Here is a 16,910-nt window from a genome sequence, read left to right as displayed (position 1 = left end):
GGGTCAGACTATTTAAAACAGGGAGATGCTTAATACTACAGAAAGGTGCTTAGCTACTTGGTCAGCCTAATTTTAATGAAAATATTCAGCCCCTACAATAGCCAAGATTCTTCATTCTTAAAAAGGCTTAAGAAATGATCAATCAACAACACATGGAAGGTGGTACCATATCTTGTAAATCTTAAAATGTGCAATTATATGTTGTTCATTAAAGCATAATTTTATCTGGAGCAACTACTGAAAACTAATTTAAACCTGCTCTCTAAAGTTTAGCCTGAATAACCAGATTTGAACTTTTAATACAATAAATAATATTAGCATACAGAACCTGTAAGGATGGAGGATGGTCTGCTGGCTTATTAAAATGAGAACTGATTCAGAAAGCTTGTATCTTCCTTTTTACATTAATTTTTCTACTGCAGTATGGAGTTTATGGTACATTGTTTTCATAAGATGCAGCTTTAATAAGAGACAAAGAACATTCAGTGCCTTCAAGCAGGTTCAGATGTTCCAATTCTGCCATTGCACCTGTACAAAATTAGGAGCATGAAACATGAGGTGCGAAATTTGATTGGTGCTGGAAAGTAGTTGGTGGCCTGTCGGTGCAGTTATTAAAAATGACAGAATAGCTTGTGTTGAAATTGACCTTAAAGATCATCTAATCCAACCCCTCTGCCATGGCCATGGACACTTCCTGCTGGACCTGGTTGCTCAGGGCTCCATCCAACCTGGTCTTGAACAGTTCGAGGGATGAGGCATCTACAGTTTCTCTGGGCAGCCTGTGCCAGTGCCTCACCATGCTCAGAATAAAGATTTTCTCTCTAATATCCAATCTAAATCTCCTTCTCTCAGTTTAAAACCATGGCCTCTTGTCCTATCACTATAGTCCTTGGTAAAAAGGTTCTTGTCTTTCTTTCTAAACCCTCTTGAAACACTGAAAGGCCAGAATGAGATCTCTGGGGAGCCCTCTCTTGTCCAGACCAAAAAACGCCAAGACAGGTACTTTAACCCTCTGACTATCCTAGTGGCCCTCTCTGGACCCAACTCCAACAGGTCCACATCCTTCTTATTTTGGGGACCCCAGGGTTGGATGCAGCACTGTAAGTGGGAGTGTCACCAGATCAGAGTAGAATCTCCTCCCTTCATGCTGGTTCTCTTTAGGCAGCCCAGGATTATTGTAGAGACCAATATCTGAATTCCAGAAAGCTGAGATTATGATTAAAGCTCAGTTAATCTATTTTAGCCTGTACTTGCAGTTAAACTGTTTGGCTGATTCCCTCTCAGCAAAGCATTATCTAGAGCTAGAGATACTGGTCAAATAAAGGAAAGGACAAAGAGCGAAGCTGCCTATTACTTCCACTGAGCTCTGCTAATGGAAACAGAAGACACCCAACATCACTTGGACATAAGGTGAGTCTAACCAAATGTTAGAAAAATATACCCTTATTGACTGCTTTTGAGAAAACCCTGTGATCTTTTAGAACTGATAGATATATGCCACCTATGACAGCAGTATCACCACAGCTTTCTTAAATGCTGTCTCTGGAAACTTCCTGTAAACTACTGACTGAGCATTTTTGCAGACAGTTTCAGAGGATTCTTCCCAACTGATATATTTTTATTCATATATAGGAGGATCAAGGCCACTGCCAAAAATAATACTGCCTTGCTTTCAAAGGTGAGAAAGAAACTGTTTTCCTTGCAACACTAGGAAAACAAAAATTTGCAGGAGAGGAAGCAAATTAAGAGTATGCACTAAATACATTTCACATGAAACTGTGCCTGTACTCCAGCATTTCAGATTGCTATCCTGGAGATTTTGCTGTATGTGAGAAAAAAACCCCAGCTTGTAATGCATTTTAAGTTTGGGATTTTGGTTTTGGTTTTTTCAGTTTTTTTCCAGAAAAAGTGGATTTATAAAAACTTGCTGGGGGAAGAAACCTTAACTTTTTCTTCACTATCATTACCCTTATTCCCCCATGCAAAACCACCACAAGGAGCTTAAAGCCTATTTTCCAATCTCAATGCCAACAGCAGCCTATTACAACACCTGCAATGATGACAATGAAAACTGTTTCATAAAACCCTGTGGCAATTTCAGCTCTGTACACTCTGCTCATAATAGCAGTTTTAAAAGAACATTAATTATGCTCTGATCCTCAAACAGGACTGATTAGTCATAACGATGTTACACAATGATTCACACTTTAGATGACTCATCCAGAGAGGGTAATTATCCAGCAGGACTTCGTAAGTCTGCTGGTAAATGAGAAAACTTATTACAGAACTGAGGGTTCCTGTTGAATGAATGAAAGTGTGGATGAAAAAAGAAAATCAGTGCTTCCAATCAGGTAGTATTAGATGGCTACCCTGACTAATTTGCATATTTAATTTGAGACACAGGTTTCCTCTTAGCTGTGACCATGTGTTTTATTAAGGAAATATCTTGCAGTTTTATTATACAAGTAAAATCCCTCTTTAGATGTTTGACTTTGTATGTGTATGAAGATTATTAGTCTTAAAAAAAACCCAGACAAACAACCTCATGACATAACAAAATATTTTTCCAGCTTCCATACAAAATTGCATTTTTTTTATCTGCTGGTAGAACACATTAAAATTTTTACTGTGTTAAGTGCCCCCTATAACTTTTACAAAAGTTGTTTACCAAAAAATGCAAGCAAAATTTCCAAAGTACACTCCGACAGCCAATGCTCTGCGAATACTTTATTACACAAATTACATTCAGCTTCTGAAAATAGTGTTCTAACAGTGATACCATCTAAAAATAAGACATTCTGGAAACACATAAAGTTAGGAAGAAGAAAAAAATTAAATAGAGACTTTTTTCTTTCCTTCAATGCAATACCATGTTAGTGATTTAAAAAAATAGAAGAAGACTTAGCAGCTTCATTTTTTGTGGCACTGTATATTCTCTGTAATGCAACAGGTTAAGGACATTGAAGAGGAAAGGCACAAAACAGAAACTGGCAACTCAATAATTATGGAAAAATATTTGATGAAGCAGATAGTAAGACTTATTTACAAGATCCCCATATTTGATGATAAAATACTACTGCTTTAAATCAGTCCTGCAATTAGAGACTTTGCTTTATTAATATGTTCACATATTAAAAACCAACGGCACTGATATGGAATTTCAATATATTCCTTCACTTAAAAAACATAACTAAAACCAAACAAAAATTAAAGGAACCAGTATACAGCCCCACACAGACTAGAACAATTTCCAATTAAATATACAAGATCTTAAATGTACTAAAGGGAAAAGAAATCTGACATTCTGGGTTGAACCATATAATGGAGAACTCAAAGGTTAGTTTCAGGATGATGAAGGTGCTGGTGGCAGTGGAGACACTGAACGCTCTTCCTCAGAATCAGTGCCATCATCATCTTTTTCTTGATCGCTTCCTTCAGTGCTCAGCCGGTCAAACCCTTTTCGGCTGTAGCCTTTGTGGCTTGCAAAGAAGTTCCCAAGGTTAATTCCACCACCACCTTTCACTATGGAAAGGAAAGGATTTTTTTAAGGTTTGCTTTAACTGTAAAGGGGGAATAAAAATCCATCTACTAATTAAACAGTATAGTGGTGATTAAGTGTCCTTCGAGAAACTGTTTTTAAAGGTTCAGCACATGTGCCACAAAAGCTAGGTGTATATAATAGGAAAGAAGAAGGCCATTAATCTTAGAAGTTTTGGACTATACTTTTTTGGCATCCATTACTTCATTAATTCTACACAGGTTATTGGCATTCCTACCCATTTGTCCTTAGTTTCAAAGTGCTTCATTTCATTCACCAGATCTACAACTCATTTTAGCTCCTGCTCTCCCACTGGTAGTGACTCATCCTCTTTAGTGGGCAGATAATGACAGATAAAAGTTGTTGTAAAAGAAATTTTCAAAAACCCCTGATCTTTGCCCCCAGTCCTTCCTTTGAGAAAGTTCCATCAAATCTGTTAGTCAACATGAATACAGAAAAAAAGCCTCCAGTTACTGCATTTGAAATTATCTTCGGTGACTACTTACCTCTAAGTCTGCCTAAAATTCTGCCTGAAGTAGAATCAAGTTTGCATTCCCCATCAGCTGAAAAATAAAGTAAATTTCAAAATTAAGCTAAGCTCTGAGTGTTCTATGATCAAATAAGTACCTGTATTTTCTGATAAAAATCACAGACATTCAACAAATTAATCAGCAGCTCTAAGAAGCCATCTATGGCAGTACTGCAATAGACTAGAGTGGTAGCATATTTGATATGCTATGTAGCACATTTGGTATGCTAACACATTTGAATACAAAAGTCAGGAAGCTGTATGCTAAAATCTTGAAATAAAATACATCCAATTCAGTTGCATAGCCATATTAGATTGCTGAATGGCCTACTCTGTCACAGTAGGTCCTGACCAGTAGCAGAACTGTGTTGTGTACTCCATGTACATTTTCTTCTCCAAGAAAATGTTTTGGAGATGAAAAAATCTTGATAAAACAATTTTGTGATACAAAATAACAATTCTAGTGATCAAATGCGTATTGCAGGCTGCAAATTTATGAAAAATAATGTTATTATACAATACAAATTTAGAACCATTTACATTCTAAGTACTAATTAAAGCTTTAAGAGCTATGGATTAAGGTGTACTATGGAAGCATGTCTGACTCACAGAATTGACTAGGTTGGAGAGAGCAATAATACAAAATCTCTTGTAATGCTATCTGCTTTCGTTTTGCCTGTATCTCTGTAATACCCATATGGAATCTTTTGTTCTCAGCAGTTTAAAGATCCCACACTAAAAAATCAAACTATGCTCGCAGTATTAAAATTTCTGAATTCTAGACAATACAACATGAATTTATTCTAGTAATTTCTGAGATACCAGTTTTTGCCTTGACACCAATTAAAATTTTTGATATATGTTCTGAAGAGGCGCTAACTTGAGGCTAGCTTAAAGGCTCAGGGGACTGCAGGTGCTGTGTACCTGCCAAGCTGTAAGTTTGCAGCACCACTGCAACTGTTCAGGAGGGCAAAGGCACAGGGAGCTGCTCTCTTCATACCCTTACCCCCCAGTGTTCAGTGATACTTGGAACTGGAATAATACAAGCCTGTTCTCTAGAACAGTTACTCACGGTTACCTCCATAGACAGTTGTCTTCCTCCACCGAATAAATACCAAAATTACCAGCAGGACAACAATAGGGATAATAAGAAGGGTTGTAATAAGAACAAAGGAAACTCCAGTGCTGCTGGCCTGTTGGACCAAGTGTTGTTTATCTATATTCTTTAGAGGGTCTCTTGATTCTGGCTTGTTTTTCAATCTGGCTTCAACAATTGTTTCTGATTCTTTAAAAAGAAAACAATTTCCATATGTAAGCCATAATCATCAAGCTGTTGCTTGAACAGCTGTTGCAGAACACGGTGTTACAGGAAACAAGAAGCTAGGATACCTTAAGTGCTTTGTAACAAGGAAACAAAAGACAAACTCTTATGGAGACATTTTTGGCTTTTGCTGATGTTATCCCAAATAAAAGGAAGAGCAAGTCTGAATGATACCACTCACTAACAAAAATTCCCTCCCCTTTTCTCAAATGAGGAAAGGAGATAGATTAAACAATTTTGTCCTAAAAAGTATCTACTATTTAAAATATAGGAAATTACCCCAATGATCCATTTTTGCAAATAACCGTATGGTGTAACATCAATTAAACATCTCCTTTTGACAAAACCATTTCCGCAAGAAATACAGAAAACCAGTATACATAATATTATCATTAATACAAAGAAAAAGTTTCTAATAAATGTGGCAAAGGGTTAATTTTTTTGTCACATTCCATGAACGAATTTTGGTTCTACAAATCTGGAGAGCTTTTGAAAACTGCATTCAGTCATTGCTGACTAATTTGTTAACTCTACCCACAAGGAGAAAAACTATTTAAGAAAAACCTTTATGATGTTTCAAATGCTTTGTGATTACCTTGTAGCAAGTAAAACTGTCCAGCTATGTATTTTGAATTTAGACTGAACAGCAGGTCTTAACAAGTAGCTGGATCACAAACACTTTCAATCAACACTGTTTTGATTCTGTATCAAAATTAAAATGATGTTCTACTCTGAAGGAGTAGCAAATGGTTCAGTGTACACTCAACACTAATACAAGGATAAATAATATCATGTTATCACAAGTACAAGGATAACATTGACACAATGAAAACATGCTATCTGTTCAAGAAGTAGTTACCGCTAAGGAAGATTTTCCTCCACCATCTTTCCTACCTCTGGGCAAAGTTACAGTTATTTTGCCCCATGTCACAGTAGTACAAGCTCTAGTAACAGTCACCAGGAGGCTGTGAGAGTGCAGACTACTCCTCTCCATTTATTAAGCAGATGACACAAAGTCCATTGGCTCTTTTCACCCAGTGGAGCTGAAAGATGTTAATTTCAGCCTACCTACTCTAAACAGTTTTAGACATTGTTACTTAAAACCTTTTTCTTACCCTGGTGTTACTATTGCATTTTTTCTCTATGACATTAGAAGTGTCAGCTAAAGAAAACCAAAAGGCATTTACATATCCCTAGATATACAGCATACTGTAATGTCAACACTTCCCTTTTGAGTGCTTCAGGCAGGCTGGTGTACCAATGGAGAGAAAATAAAAGGATAACAGTGATGGCAGTAAGCATTTCATTGTTTCATTAGCCTTCCTTATTCTTTCAATTGGCAGTTGGGAATTTTTTGACTTTTCTCTGTCTGTGTATATGTGGCTGAAGCAAACTACATAAGCTCTGAATTTAAGCAAAGAAAACCAGTTAGGAACATTTGAACATTTTAAAAGCCTTTGTAAATACTACCATAATGTGATACTGTTTTTCTGAAAGGAAAATGAGCTACATAATAGAATACAAATGGTTGAAATTACTTTTCATCTACCTTAATTAATATTTTACTCTATCTCCTCTGCGTGTACTGTCTCCTTATATTGTTCCTATATGCTTTCATTTTCTTTTTCTTTTTTTTTTCCATTTTCATGAAGATTAAATAAATAAAAAGTATAGTAAATCTATGGGAAGAAATGTAAATAGAAAAAAAATAGTATTTCTTGCCATATGGTATGACTGACAAGGATGTGTACAAAAAGACTACACAGGAATATAAACCAATTGTCATTTCAAAGAACCCTTTTTTTGGTGGTGGAGAGTTGCAGAGTAGGGGAGGGTGCTGGGGAGTAACTGTAGCTGTTGTATTTTACAGCTATTTCTGCATCTAAGGGATCTGGCACAGATACCAAACTGGAACATACCGGATGATAGAATGGAATTAACCTACTAGTAAAATTTTTATTCTGTGACAGTGAAGTACTTGTCATCACTGGAAATGAAATGTTTAGATTGGCTGTGAAATAGCATCTACCAATAACAGTGTTACAAGCTTCCTTCTAGTGCTTCCTATAGGAACTCACAAAAAACAGGTCAAACTAGTCAGTATTTTGTCCCTTCAGCTTGGCAGAAGCAGGCCTAGTCTACATAAACATACCGATCCCTTCATTTTCATTATGAATCAGACTAACCTTTTGTCTCCTGTACCTCAATACCAGCCTTTTTAACTGACCGATGTTCCATTTCTGTAAAACAAAATCATTCTTCAGGACAACTGATATTTCAGAAAGGCACTCAGTGACATCTTCCTGCTAGCTTTCTCAAAAGTACAGTACAATCCTACAGTAAACATTCCCATCAACACATAAATTTCACCACAGAGAGTCAATGTGAACTATTCAGTAGCTCACAAGGCCAGAGAAAAACAATGAAGAGCTCAGTTTATGGAAGTTGCTTGCAATAATCAGCTTTTATGAAACAGAAAGATTTTATGTGTATGCCTAAATGTTCATAGATTCCTGCAAAAATAAAACTGTTTATTATAATCAAAATCATAGGGAATTAAAGGCATACAATTGAAGTCTGAATTGGTTGAATCAGGGTTTCTTGGCTACTGCTCTTTTATACTTCAGCAAAAACTAAAAAGAAAATTTTATACAAGGACTTCCCTCATCTAACCTGTAAAAATTCCATTACTTTTTTATTCTCATATTTCTTTGAATAAAAGCTGAGAATTGTTCATCTTCAGTTTACTAGATGCAGATAAAAACATATCCAATCAGAATTACAATTTATCTGGTCCAGTCTCCTGTTATTAACAGCACCTGATACGAAATGCCCCAAATGAAAATCCATTAACAAGACAAATAAGGAATAACTAGCTTAGTCCACTATAGCAGTGGACTCTGACTGGATGACTAACATCCGGAAGCCTAAGACTTTATGTCTGTCATACATTTTTTTAATCCCATATAATGGAGCAGTGGATTATATTTTTATTCCTGTAAAACATGTAACCTCTCTCTGAATCCTACTAAATTGTATTTAAGTCTGACTAATCAGGTTCCTCTCCCTTAACTTGGACTTGGGAACAAGGCTGCTTGCCTTGGGGGTTACTAGATTAAAAAAAAACCTACTAGATTAAAACTGGCAAGTGTTTCCTCTGTATGAAAATAGGACTTCAAATTATACTAGATTAATTTTTTAGTGATGAATGCTCCCAATGAAACGAATATAATTTTTAAGCTGACCTGCGCTTTTACTTCATACCTTGGGAGTTTTCTTCACTTCAGGAAGCAGTTGAGTTCTTAGCAAAGGATACACTGAAATTACTAAAATACTAGAGTAACACATTTATTTAAGCAAACACTGAAAATGGATGTGTAAGACAAATGCATGTTGATTCCTTCTGTGACAAACTCATGTGCCCAGGACTCTTCTTTGATAGGGCACACAACAATGCTAAAGAACAGTTTTTTAATGAAAACTGAGCAGCAGCACACAACTGCTGCAGGTGAAGCTTGTAGAGGGGCACCAGGTAAGTGATACTGACCTGAAGGTACAAAATGTGAAGTTAGGACATTAAGAACAAAAAGAACATACTTTCCACAGATGCAAACTTCCACACTGCTTTGGCATGAACATCTCCAACAAATACTGTTCTGTCTTCTGAAGCAACAATATCATGTGGCATCTCAAAGCTCTGTGAAGATAACCAGTCACAGATTACCCCTAAGTATCTATGCTTTCATGAGGCCTCCTTAACACCTAACTTGAGCTTGGTCATATTCAATCCTGCTTTAGACTGGAAAATGCAGAAGGTGCTGGTGTGAAACCCAAATGTGTGAAAGGAAAGGAATTCCATTTCTACTGAATGTTTTCCTCCTCCAGGGATAACAACATAGAAATTATTCCATACATTAATGCTAAAAAAATTATATTAATATTATTTCTACTCATTTTATTACATTCCACTTTATCCACTGAAATACATGATGTCAAAAAGAATCTTAGTTTGAAGCTCATACATTTAATTTTTGATAAAGTTCATATGCAAAACAGCTATTTTCTATACTCAGAAAAAATAACTCTCAATATAATTTAAAGTTGGACTGCAAATAAAGAGTGTATGTGATACCAAGAAGTGGGAATATTAACATTCATTCTTTAATCTAAGACAATATATAGAAACTGTTAAAAACCCCCACAATTTTAATGTACAATACTGCATGAAGAACATTTAGCCTTAACTTACTCATTACTATTCTGTAAAGAGGGATATAATCATACAGTTGCATATTATTTCTGCTTAGGAATAAGCTCTATTTTTTGACAAACTACTAGCATCTAAATATATGAATCTTTCAATTACTTCATTATTGTCTTAAATTAACTTTTAAGAACTGTAATGGCAGTAACAAAGTGGGCTTATACCGCCTGATGATATTATCTCTAGGAATCATCTAGAAGTTAGTATAATTTTCAAATATATACCACATGTAGAAGCTAATATCCAAAATTCTAGTGTTTTTATTTATTACTATAAAGAATTCCTTGTGAATATCTTATATTATAAAATGTCTTATTTCTAGCAATAAACAATTTTCCAACTTCTTATGCAAGTTGGAAAAGTAGAATGTTACTGATGTTCTCATATATATAATTATATGTAACAGGCACGCTGTGCAGTACTCTACCTTTCTAAGTGGAATGAAAGTATCAATTATTTCTCCAGTAGAGAAATTCATCACAAATCCTTGCACTGATTCTGCCTCTCCAGGATAGGGCATTCCATTAACTGCAAAGAGGAGACCACCTGCAACAACATTAGATTTGCCTTAAGAACCCACACATAGCAAACTGCAGTGAAGACGAAACTATAATAGTTTAGATGAAAAAAGGCTGTCTGAGAGACAGAGAGACAGAAAGATAACAAGAAGCTAAACTACAAGAGGAAAGTTAAGCGAGGTAAAACTCACTGAAACTTTGTCATTTAAGAGATGCACACTTAGTTCAAATAAGAAGAACCAGCAAGACAATATTTTATATACAGTTTAAAAGTAAAAGGAATGTGAAGGTGTTAGAAAAATAACCTCAAGAATGCTGCACTATGGATGGTTGACCTGATAGCAGAAAGTTCTTTCAATGCATCAACAGCAGAAAGTCAGCTGGGGAGTAAGTGGGATCACAAAAAGAAAATATGTGAATGGGGACTCGGGGATTAGAGGCCTATGGCAAAGAAATGGATTTTGTCAGTTTTTTCTGTTTAATATGTTGGGAAGTTTCTAACACTCAATTTTTTTTCTTAGTAAAGAGATCAGAGGAGACAGCTCAATGGGAAGCACAAGGTATAAGACAAGTTGGAAGTTATTAATTTATGAGGTTTAGATGGTGTTCACTCAAATTCAGAAGGAAACCAAATGTGAAATCAGACTTCAGGCCAAATTAAGTAACCCACCACTGCAGACAGCCACTTGTCCAGAAGACTAGCAGGATGCTGAAGTAGTGCCCACCTACCAAAGGGTGTCTGCAAAGACAGATTACCAATTCTGGCATCCATCTCCAGTAAGATGGTAGAATCCATAATGAAGACTGAGACATGGGTAAGTGTAGCCTTACAGAACAAGTTGGTGTGGCTTCTCTAAGGGCTGTGCCTCAGCTCTGAACAGGGAGAAAAAGCACACAGGTAGGCAGATGGCAGATTCTATAGACATATTTGTGCTTTCAGAAAACTCTTGACAAGGTAGTGCATTAGAGGTTATTGAACTTGAATTATCAAAGGGCTGAACAAAAGATCCACTAATGAACAGGAAGCAAAGAGCTAAGCTTATGGGCAGAGCCTGTAATTCTTCAGGACAGAGAAGTCTGAACAGTGTGATATTGAAGTGATCAGAGTCAGAAATTTTATTCATAGATTTCATCCACGACTGAAAAATGGGGCAAACAAGAACACCTTGCAGTCTGAGGAAGATAAGTGAGTTCTGTGGAGAAGTCAAAAGCTTCATGATACTAAGGAAAGGTTCCAATGAAGCAAAAGACATTGGAAGGGAAAGGCAAATACAATACTCAAGTGGCTGAAGCAATTAAATAGCTTATGGGGAGAGGGTAAGGTGGCTGGGGTTCTTTGGTTTGAAGAGGATAATGCAAGATGAAGGCGCACCAGAGAGGGGATGTTTGGAACTGTTATTCAGCTCCCAAAATGCTGAGATTGAGTAGCACCCAATGAAACTAGGTCACTTTTTATATTAAAAATAAATAAATAAAGTAGATAATGAACTTCCAGAGCCTGCAATGGTGGAAGGCCAATGAACCAGACAATACTAGTCAGTTTGAAATGGGATTAGAATTTACGGGCAATATGTCTGTAGAAAGATACTATGAAGAACAGATCAGAGGTTACCTCCTAGAACTGCTAAATAAAGTGTTTGTGGATGCATGGTGAATAGGAGAGGAACAACTACAAAATGCATCCAAGCTTACACACACTCTGAGAATGCCTCTTTCCGCTGTCAGACATATAGATATCAAGCCTCTCATCCAGCACAGCATTTTTTTTACATTCTTGCAGATGCAAAAGAGAGAAACATGATATGAAATTTGGTATTAAGGAGTCAGGAGCCCAACATGCCAAAATTCCTCATCCAGTTCTTAACATTTCCCTTACCTTCAGTATTGGTATTTAAAATCGAATCCCACAACTTAATATAGTAATTGTTAACCAGACTATGATATTAAAAACCACAATGTTTTTAGCTTCCTTTCAGTTCTCTGGTTTCATGAAACCAAAAACCCTGCTTGTTTATTTGGTCTTAATTTTGCTGTCTTCAATGGACTTGAAAATGAATATGTAGAAATGTTATTATTAATAATAATTAATTATTTACTGATTAACTCTGCAGTCATCAGGAAGCAGCAAGATTGTCTACTTGTTGATATTACATTTAGGGAGTAATCAATACTTTTTTAGAAACAGAGATTAGATGCAATCTTCCCTCATCTGCAAGCAGGAAAACAGGTAGTTCTCAAATTTTCCATTGCATCAGGACTACTCTAGAAGATAATTAAAACTCAAGATAACACAATACTCCCAAGATAACAAAAGAGCACTTCAGGAAATAACACTGACATCCTGGCACAAAGCGACTACTTGAAATATGAAGAACAAGAAAAAGGATTACCTGGAACATATGAAACTGCAAATAACTCTCTTCCAAATGCTTTGTGTTTGATCTCTCTCGTGAACTCCCCAGTCTCTAGCCTAAAGCATTGAATGCGACCATTTTCTCTGTCTGCAACGCACAGCTGACTTAAGTCAGGGATCAGGGCTAAGCTGTGAGGGATATAAAACTGCCCAGGCCTGGATCTGCCCAGAGAAGTCTCTGCAATTAAAAAAACCCCAAGTTTGTGTTAAAGTACACACTGAAACTATCAGTTTTACTTAGAAACAACAGTATGCTACATAATGCAATGTAATCCTGAGAAAAGACTAAGTTCAGCTTGCTTTCTTCCTAGAATTTAGGTAGATAAGCCTATTTTTTTTTCTTTATAAATCCCAAATTTAGAATTTTCAGTTTCCTGAGAATATTCAGCATAGTTACAGAGATACATAAATCTGAGTCAGGCAGAAATATAATTATTCATAAAACTTAAAATAGATGAAATCACAGCATAAATCTGGCAAAAAATTATTCCTTTCTTATATGTTTAGGAAAACATTTGGCTTTATGAAAGTCATAGTATTTTCTAGACAAAATAGGACACGACAATATTTATTCTGAAAGCAAGACAACAAACCCCCACTTTTTATTTTTAGTAAATATATAACCACTACAAGTAGGTGTAGAAAAAGCCAAGAGAAAATTCAGGTAGGGCCTGGAAGGTATTTCAGTTATAGAATTTAATTTAAAAAAAATAATAGCAACATCAGCAATTTTGTGGTTCATGATGAGTTCATGGTAACAGCAGTATAGGTAATGTACCAGGGACCTGACTGTACCTTCTCCCCACTGCATCAAATACACTCCATTTGGAGAGAACTGAATAATCCGACTGTTGCAGTAGCCATCAGAGACGTAAATACTGCCAGTGATTGGGTCCACGGCCACATCAGTTGGTTGACAGAAATGATTTTTGTCACTGCCTGGTTGCAAAGGTACTCCTAAGATCAGTAATGGTTCTTTGTCATTGGCTCCTAGTTTGAAAACCTTTATTTCAGTCAAAAGGAAAAGAAAAGAGGTTTCAGTTATGGAAGGTGAAACCTAAGACCCAGGTGGCAGAGGGAAAAACTCCTATCACTCTATATAAAATAAATTTACATACCAAAACATAATCTTAATATATTGACCATAATATTTATTATTAGTTTTTCAACAGCCCTGATTCTAGGAAACTTCTGCTTAAAATACAAATTTCCTGTCATTGCAAAGCAACCAATTTACTTTCACTTTCTAGACTTAACTGCATCGTTAAGCAAAAGACACAGCAGAAAATTACAGAAGGATCTTGAAAGGATTGCTACATGAGAACCTTGTGAAATTCAACAAGGCCAAGTGCAAGGTCTTGCACCTGGGTTGGGGCAATCCCAGGCACAAATATAGGCTGGGAGAAGGGATTGAGAGCAGCCCTGAGGAGAAGGTGTTGGTTCATGAGAGGTTCAACATGAGCTGGTAATGTGTGCTCACAGTCATAGGTTAACTCTGTCCGGGGCTGCATCCAGAGCCCAGTGGGTAACAGGGGAGGGAGGGGATTCTGCCCCTTTTCCCCACTCTGGTGCGACCCCACCTGCAGAGCTGCCTCCTGCCCTGGGGTCCCAGGACAGGAAGGACATGGAGCTGTTGGAGAGAGTCCACGGGAGGGACACAAAGGTGATCAGAAGGATGGAGCACCTCCAATATGAGGAAAGGTTGAGGGGACTGGGACTGTTCAGCATGGAGAAAAAAAGGCTTCTGGGTGACCTAATTGTGGCCTCCCAGTTCCTGAATGGAGCCCACAAGAAAGACAGAAATGGATTTTTTACAGATGCACATAGTAATAGAATTCCCCATTCAAGTGGAATGACTTCAAACAGGGAGTAGGTTTAGATTAGATATTAGGAGGAAGCTCTTTACCACAAGGTTGGTGATGCCACTGGTGAGGCTGCCTACCTCTGAAAGTGTTCCAGGCCACATTGGATGGAGCTCTGAGTAACCTGACCTAGTGGAAAGTGTCTCTGCCCATGGCAGAGCAGCTGGAATGAGATAATCTTTACAGTCCCTTCCAACTGAGACCATGATTCTATGGTCAGAGTCTATGATTCTATTATTTCTACAAGCTATATCCTTGTAGCAAATTATTCAACACAACTATATTCCATGAAGTGCACAGGGGTGAATTTCTGTAGGCACATTCTTAATGTTATTCTAAACAGGCCTAGATAAGCAATGTATATCAAATCTCTAGGAAAATAAAAAAATTTTTTTTTTAGCAAAATATTATGGTCCTGATACTAAAGCTTCAGAAACATACCTGATGAAGAGCTACATCAGTGACCCAGTAGTTACCATTTTTATCTACACTCAAACCATGTGGTAAATAAAATCTGCAAGAACAAATGTAGAAGAATGAAGTTAAAATAATTTTTCTGGAGAATTATATAGATGTGAAGATTTAATTTTTTATCTATAGACCAAAAACAAACATGGTACATACTAACTACGTGTACATTTAATGAAAAATACAGCTTTACAGCTTAGAATTTTCTTGACAATAGTGTCTCAGTTATGAAATTCAGTTGATCTAAATAATTATTTATTTACTTGAAGATACTCAGGCTACAATTACACAATTGTATATAAATGCACAAACAGAATATAAAACACACAAAAATTAGTTCAGGGACTCTTTGGCATAAAATGTATGGAAATATTAGTTCAATTAGCAAGAGAAAAAAAACCCCAACTTACATATTTTTGCCTGTGGAATGAAGCAATTTTGCATTACTTGGATTCAAGACAATAATTGTGTTCTGTTCAATGGGTCCAAGTCCTCTTTGCTGATAGACAAATTTGCTGTCAAAAGAACTGTACAAAAAGAGTGGAATAGAAAGCCAGCATTAGAAGGATCTACTGATGAACAATATACACACAACTTAAAGCCAAGTTTTGTAGTTCAGTTCCAGTGTGGGGTTACTGGCTTCTTTTTCATTAAATATGAACTATATAACATCACTGTATGATTGTAAGAGTTAATAGTGTTGTATGTCTGCATTTTCTACTGAGGTTTAAAGGAGCACCAAATCAGCAGAACAACAATTAAAGATAGTCCTAATGCAAGTAAGTAAAAAACCCTTTTCAAATTATTTTTGTTTAATAATTTCATGCATGACAACCCATAAATGAGAAATTCAACAATACAGCCTAAGAAAAAAAGTATAGGGAATCACCAGGGCATACCTGCCAGTAAGACCAGGTAGACTTTGTACCATCTAAGGCAGTCTGTGCATGTTTGTGTGTCTTCTGCTTTTTTCATATGCAGTTTAGTATGTTGCTAGAGCTTACTACTACAAGATTCAGTTCTTATGGTTCTTATTCTTTTCACAGTGTGCTTACACAAGACTATAGAATATTATGTACATTCCTCCTAATCCCACAAAATTGCACACAATTTTCAGAGTACATGCAATATATTCATAAAAAACATTTGTATGTGTCATTATTTAACACATTAAGAATCAGGATAAACTTTCCAGAGGACATTTAGGAATGAAATTATCATATGCTTCCAAAAAATAAATATATAGTTGTCTGTATCCTTACAGAGACATTGTCTCTTACTCTAACCTGTTAAAATATGTGTTCAGCTTTTAGTGAAGATCAACTGAGTGTAAAATATTTTTAACAACATTTCAGGCTAAATGTTAGAGCATGGTGTTTTATGTGAATGAAAAATGCATGAATACAAAGTCCATTCCCTGCTCCCACTTTTTATTTTTAAATCCATTTGTTAATCCTAAGAGAAATCCAGCAATGATTGAAGCATGTTGGTAAACAAGAATATACTTTGTAGTCACAGAGAAGGCTATGAATAAAGCCATTAAAACTAAATGTTGTATAGCTCTAACAGTCTCACATCTCCATAACATTAAATATTTGTATGTCTAAAATTTTTAATGTGGAAAAGCAATATTGGCTTTATATATAACCAGAAAAATCAATACGGACTGTGTTTAAGTTTCTGCATAGGCTATAATTAAAAAATAGTATTTAGATACTGCCATTGCATATAGTAACTATCTGTAACTATTGAGTTTCTGGTAGAAATAATGTCTGATGTCAAAATAATCCTTTTGACTCTGAATGGTTCAACCAAAAGTGAAAGTTACTAAACTCTCCCCAGAGTTCTGCCATCATGTAGAGGAAGACAAAGGATAAATGGTAATGACACACAAAGGCCTGTTGTACCTTCTTGTTTGAACATGATTCAGTAGGTGCTGTTATATTCTTTACCATTCATGACAGTAATCTGCCATGACAAGTTCCCTTCATTTTGAA

The 16,910-nt window shown here is 36.2% G+C and overlaps 1 protein-coding gene across 16 annotated transcripts in view; it reads right to left on the bottom strand.

Annotated features, from left to right (window-relative positions):
• Window positions 1-2,546: 2,546 nt before the first annotated feature.
• The window catches only part of PAM (peptidylglycine alpha-amidating monooxygenase), a 115,422-nt gene continuing 101,058 nt past the window's right edge, over window positions 2,547-16,910 (bottom strand). For 10 of the 16 annotated variants that reach the window (XM_039705677.1, XM_039705684.1, XM_039705691.1 and 7 more), the window contains 10 exons: window positions 15,324-15,440; window positions 14,887-14,959; window positions 13,379-13,586; window positions 12,561-12,761; window positions 10,080-10,198; window positions 8,986-9,085; window positions 7,575-7,628; window positions 5,140-5,352; window positions 4,045-4,101; window positions 2,547-3,522 (listed from right to left, as the gene is read on the bottom strand). In XM_039705677.1, the coding sequence (XP_039561611.1) occupies window positions 3,344-3,522; window positions 4,045-4,101; window positions 5,140-5,352; window positions 7,575-7,628; window positions 8,986-9,085; window positions 10,080-10,198; window positions 12,561-12,761; window positions 13,379-13,586; window positions 14,887-14,959; window positions 15,324-15,440 (1,321 nt within the window). In that variant the 3' untranslated portion in view covers window positions 2,547-3,343. The remainder of the gene's footprint in view (window positions 3,523-4,044; window positions 4,102-5,139; window positions 5,353-7,574; window positions 7,629-8,985; window positions 9,086-10,079; window positions 10,199-12,560; window positions 12,762-13,378; window positions 13,587-14,886; window positions 14,960-15,323; window positions 15,441-16,910) is intronic. The other 6 variants (XM_039705683.1, XM_039705692.1, XM_039705688.1 and 3 more) reach the window with 4 other exon arrangements.

Source organism: Passer montanus, unplaced genomic scaffold, assembly GCF_014805655.1.
Source record: "Passer montanus isolate IOZ18808 unplaced genomic scaffold, ASM1480565v1 scaffold182, whole genome shotgun sequence".
Taxonomy (NCBI): Eukaryota; Metazoa; Chordata; class Aves; order Passeriformes; family Passeridae; genus Passer; species Passer montanus.
Note: the sequence above shows the minus strand (reverse complement) of the source record. Positions and strands in the feature narration are given on the sequence as shown.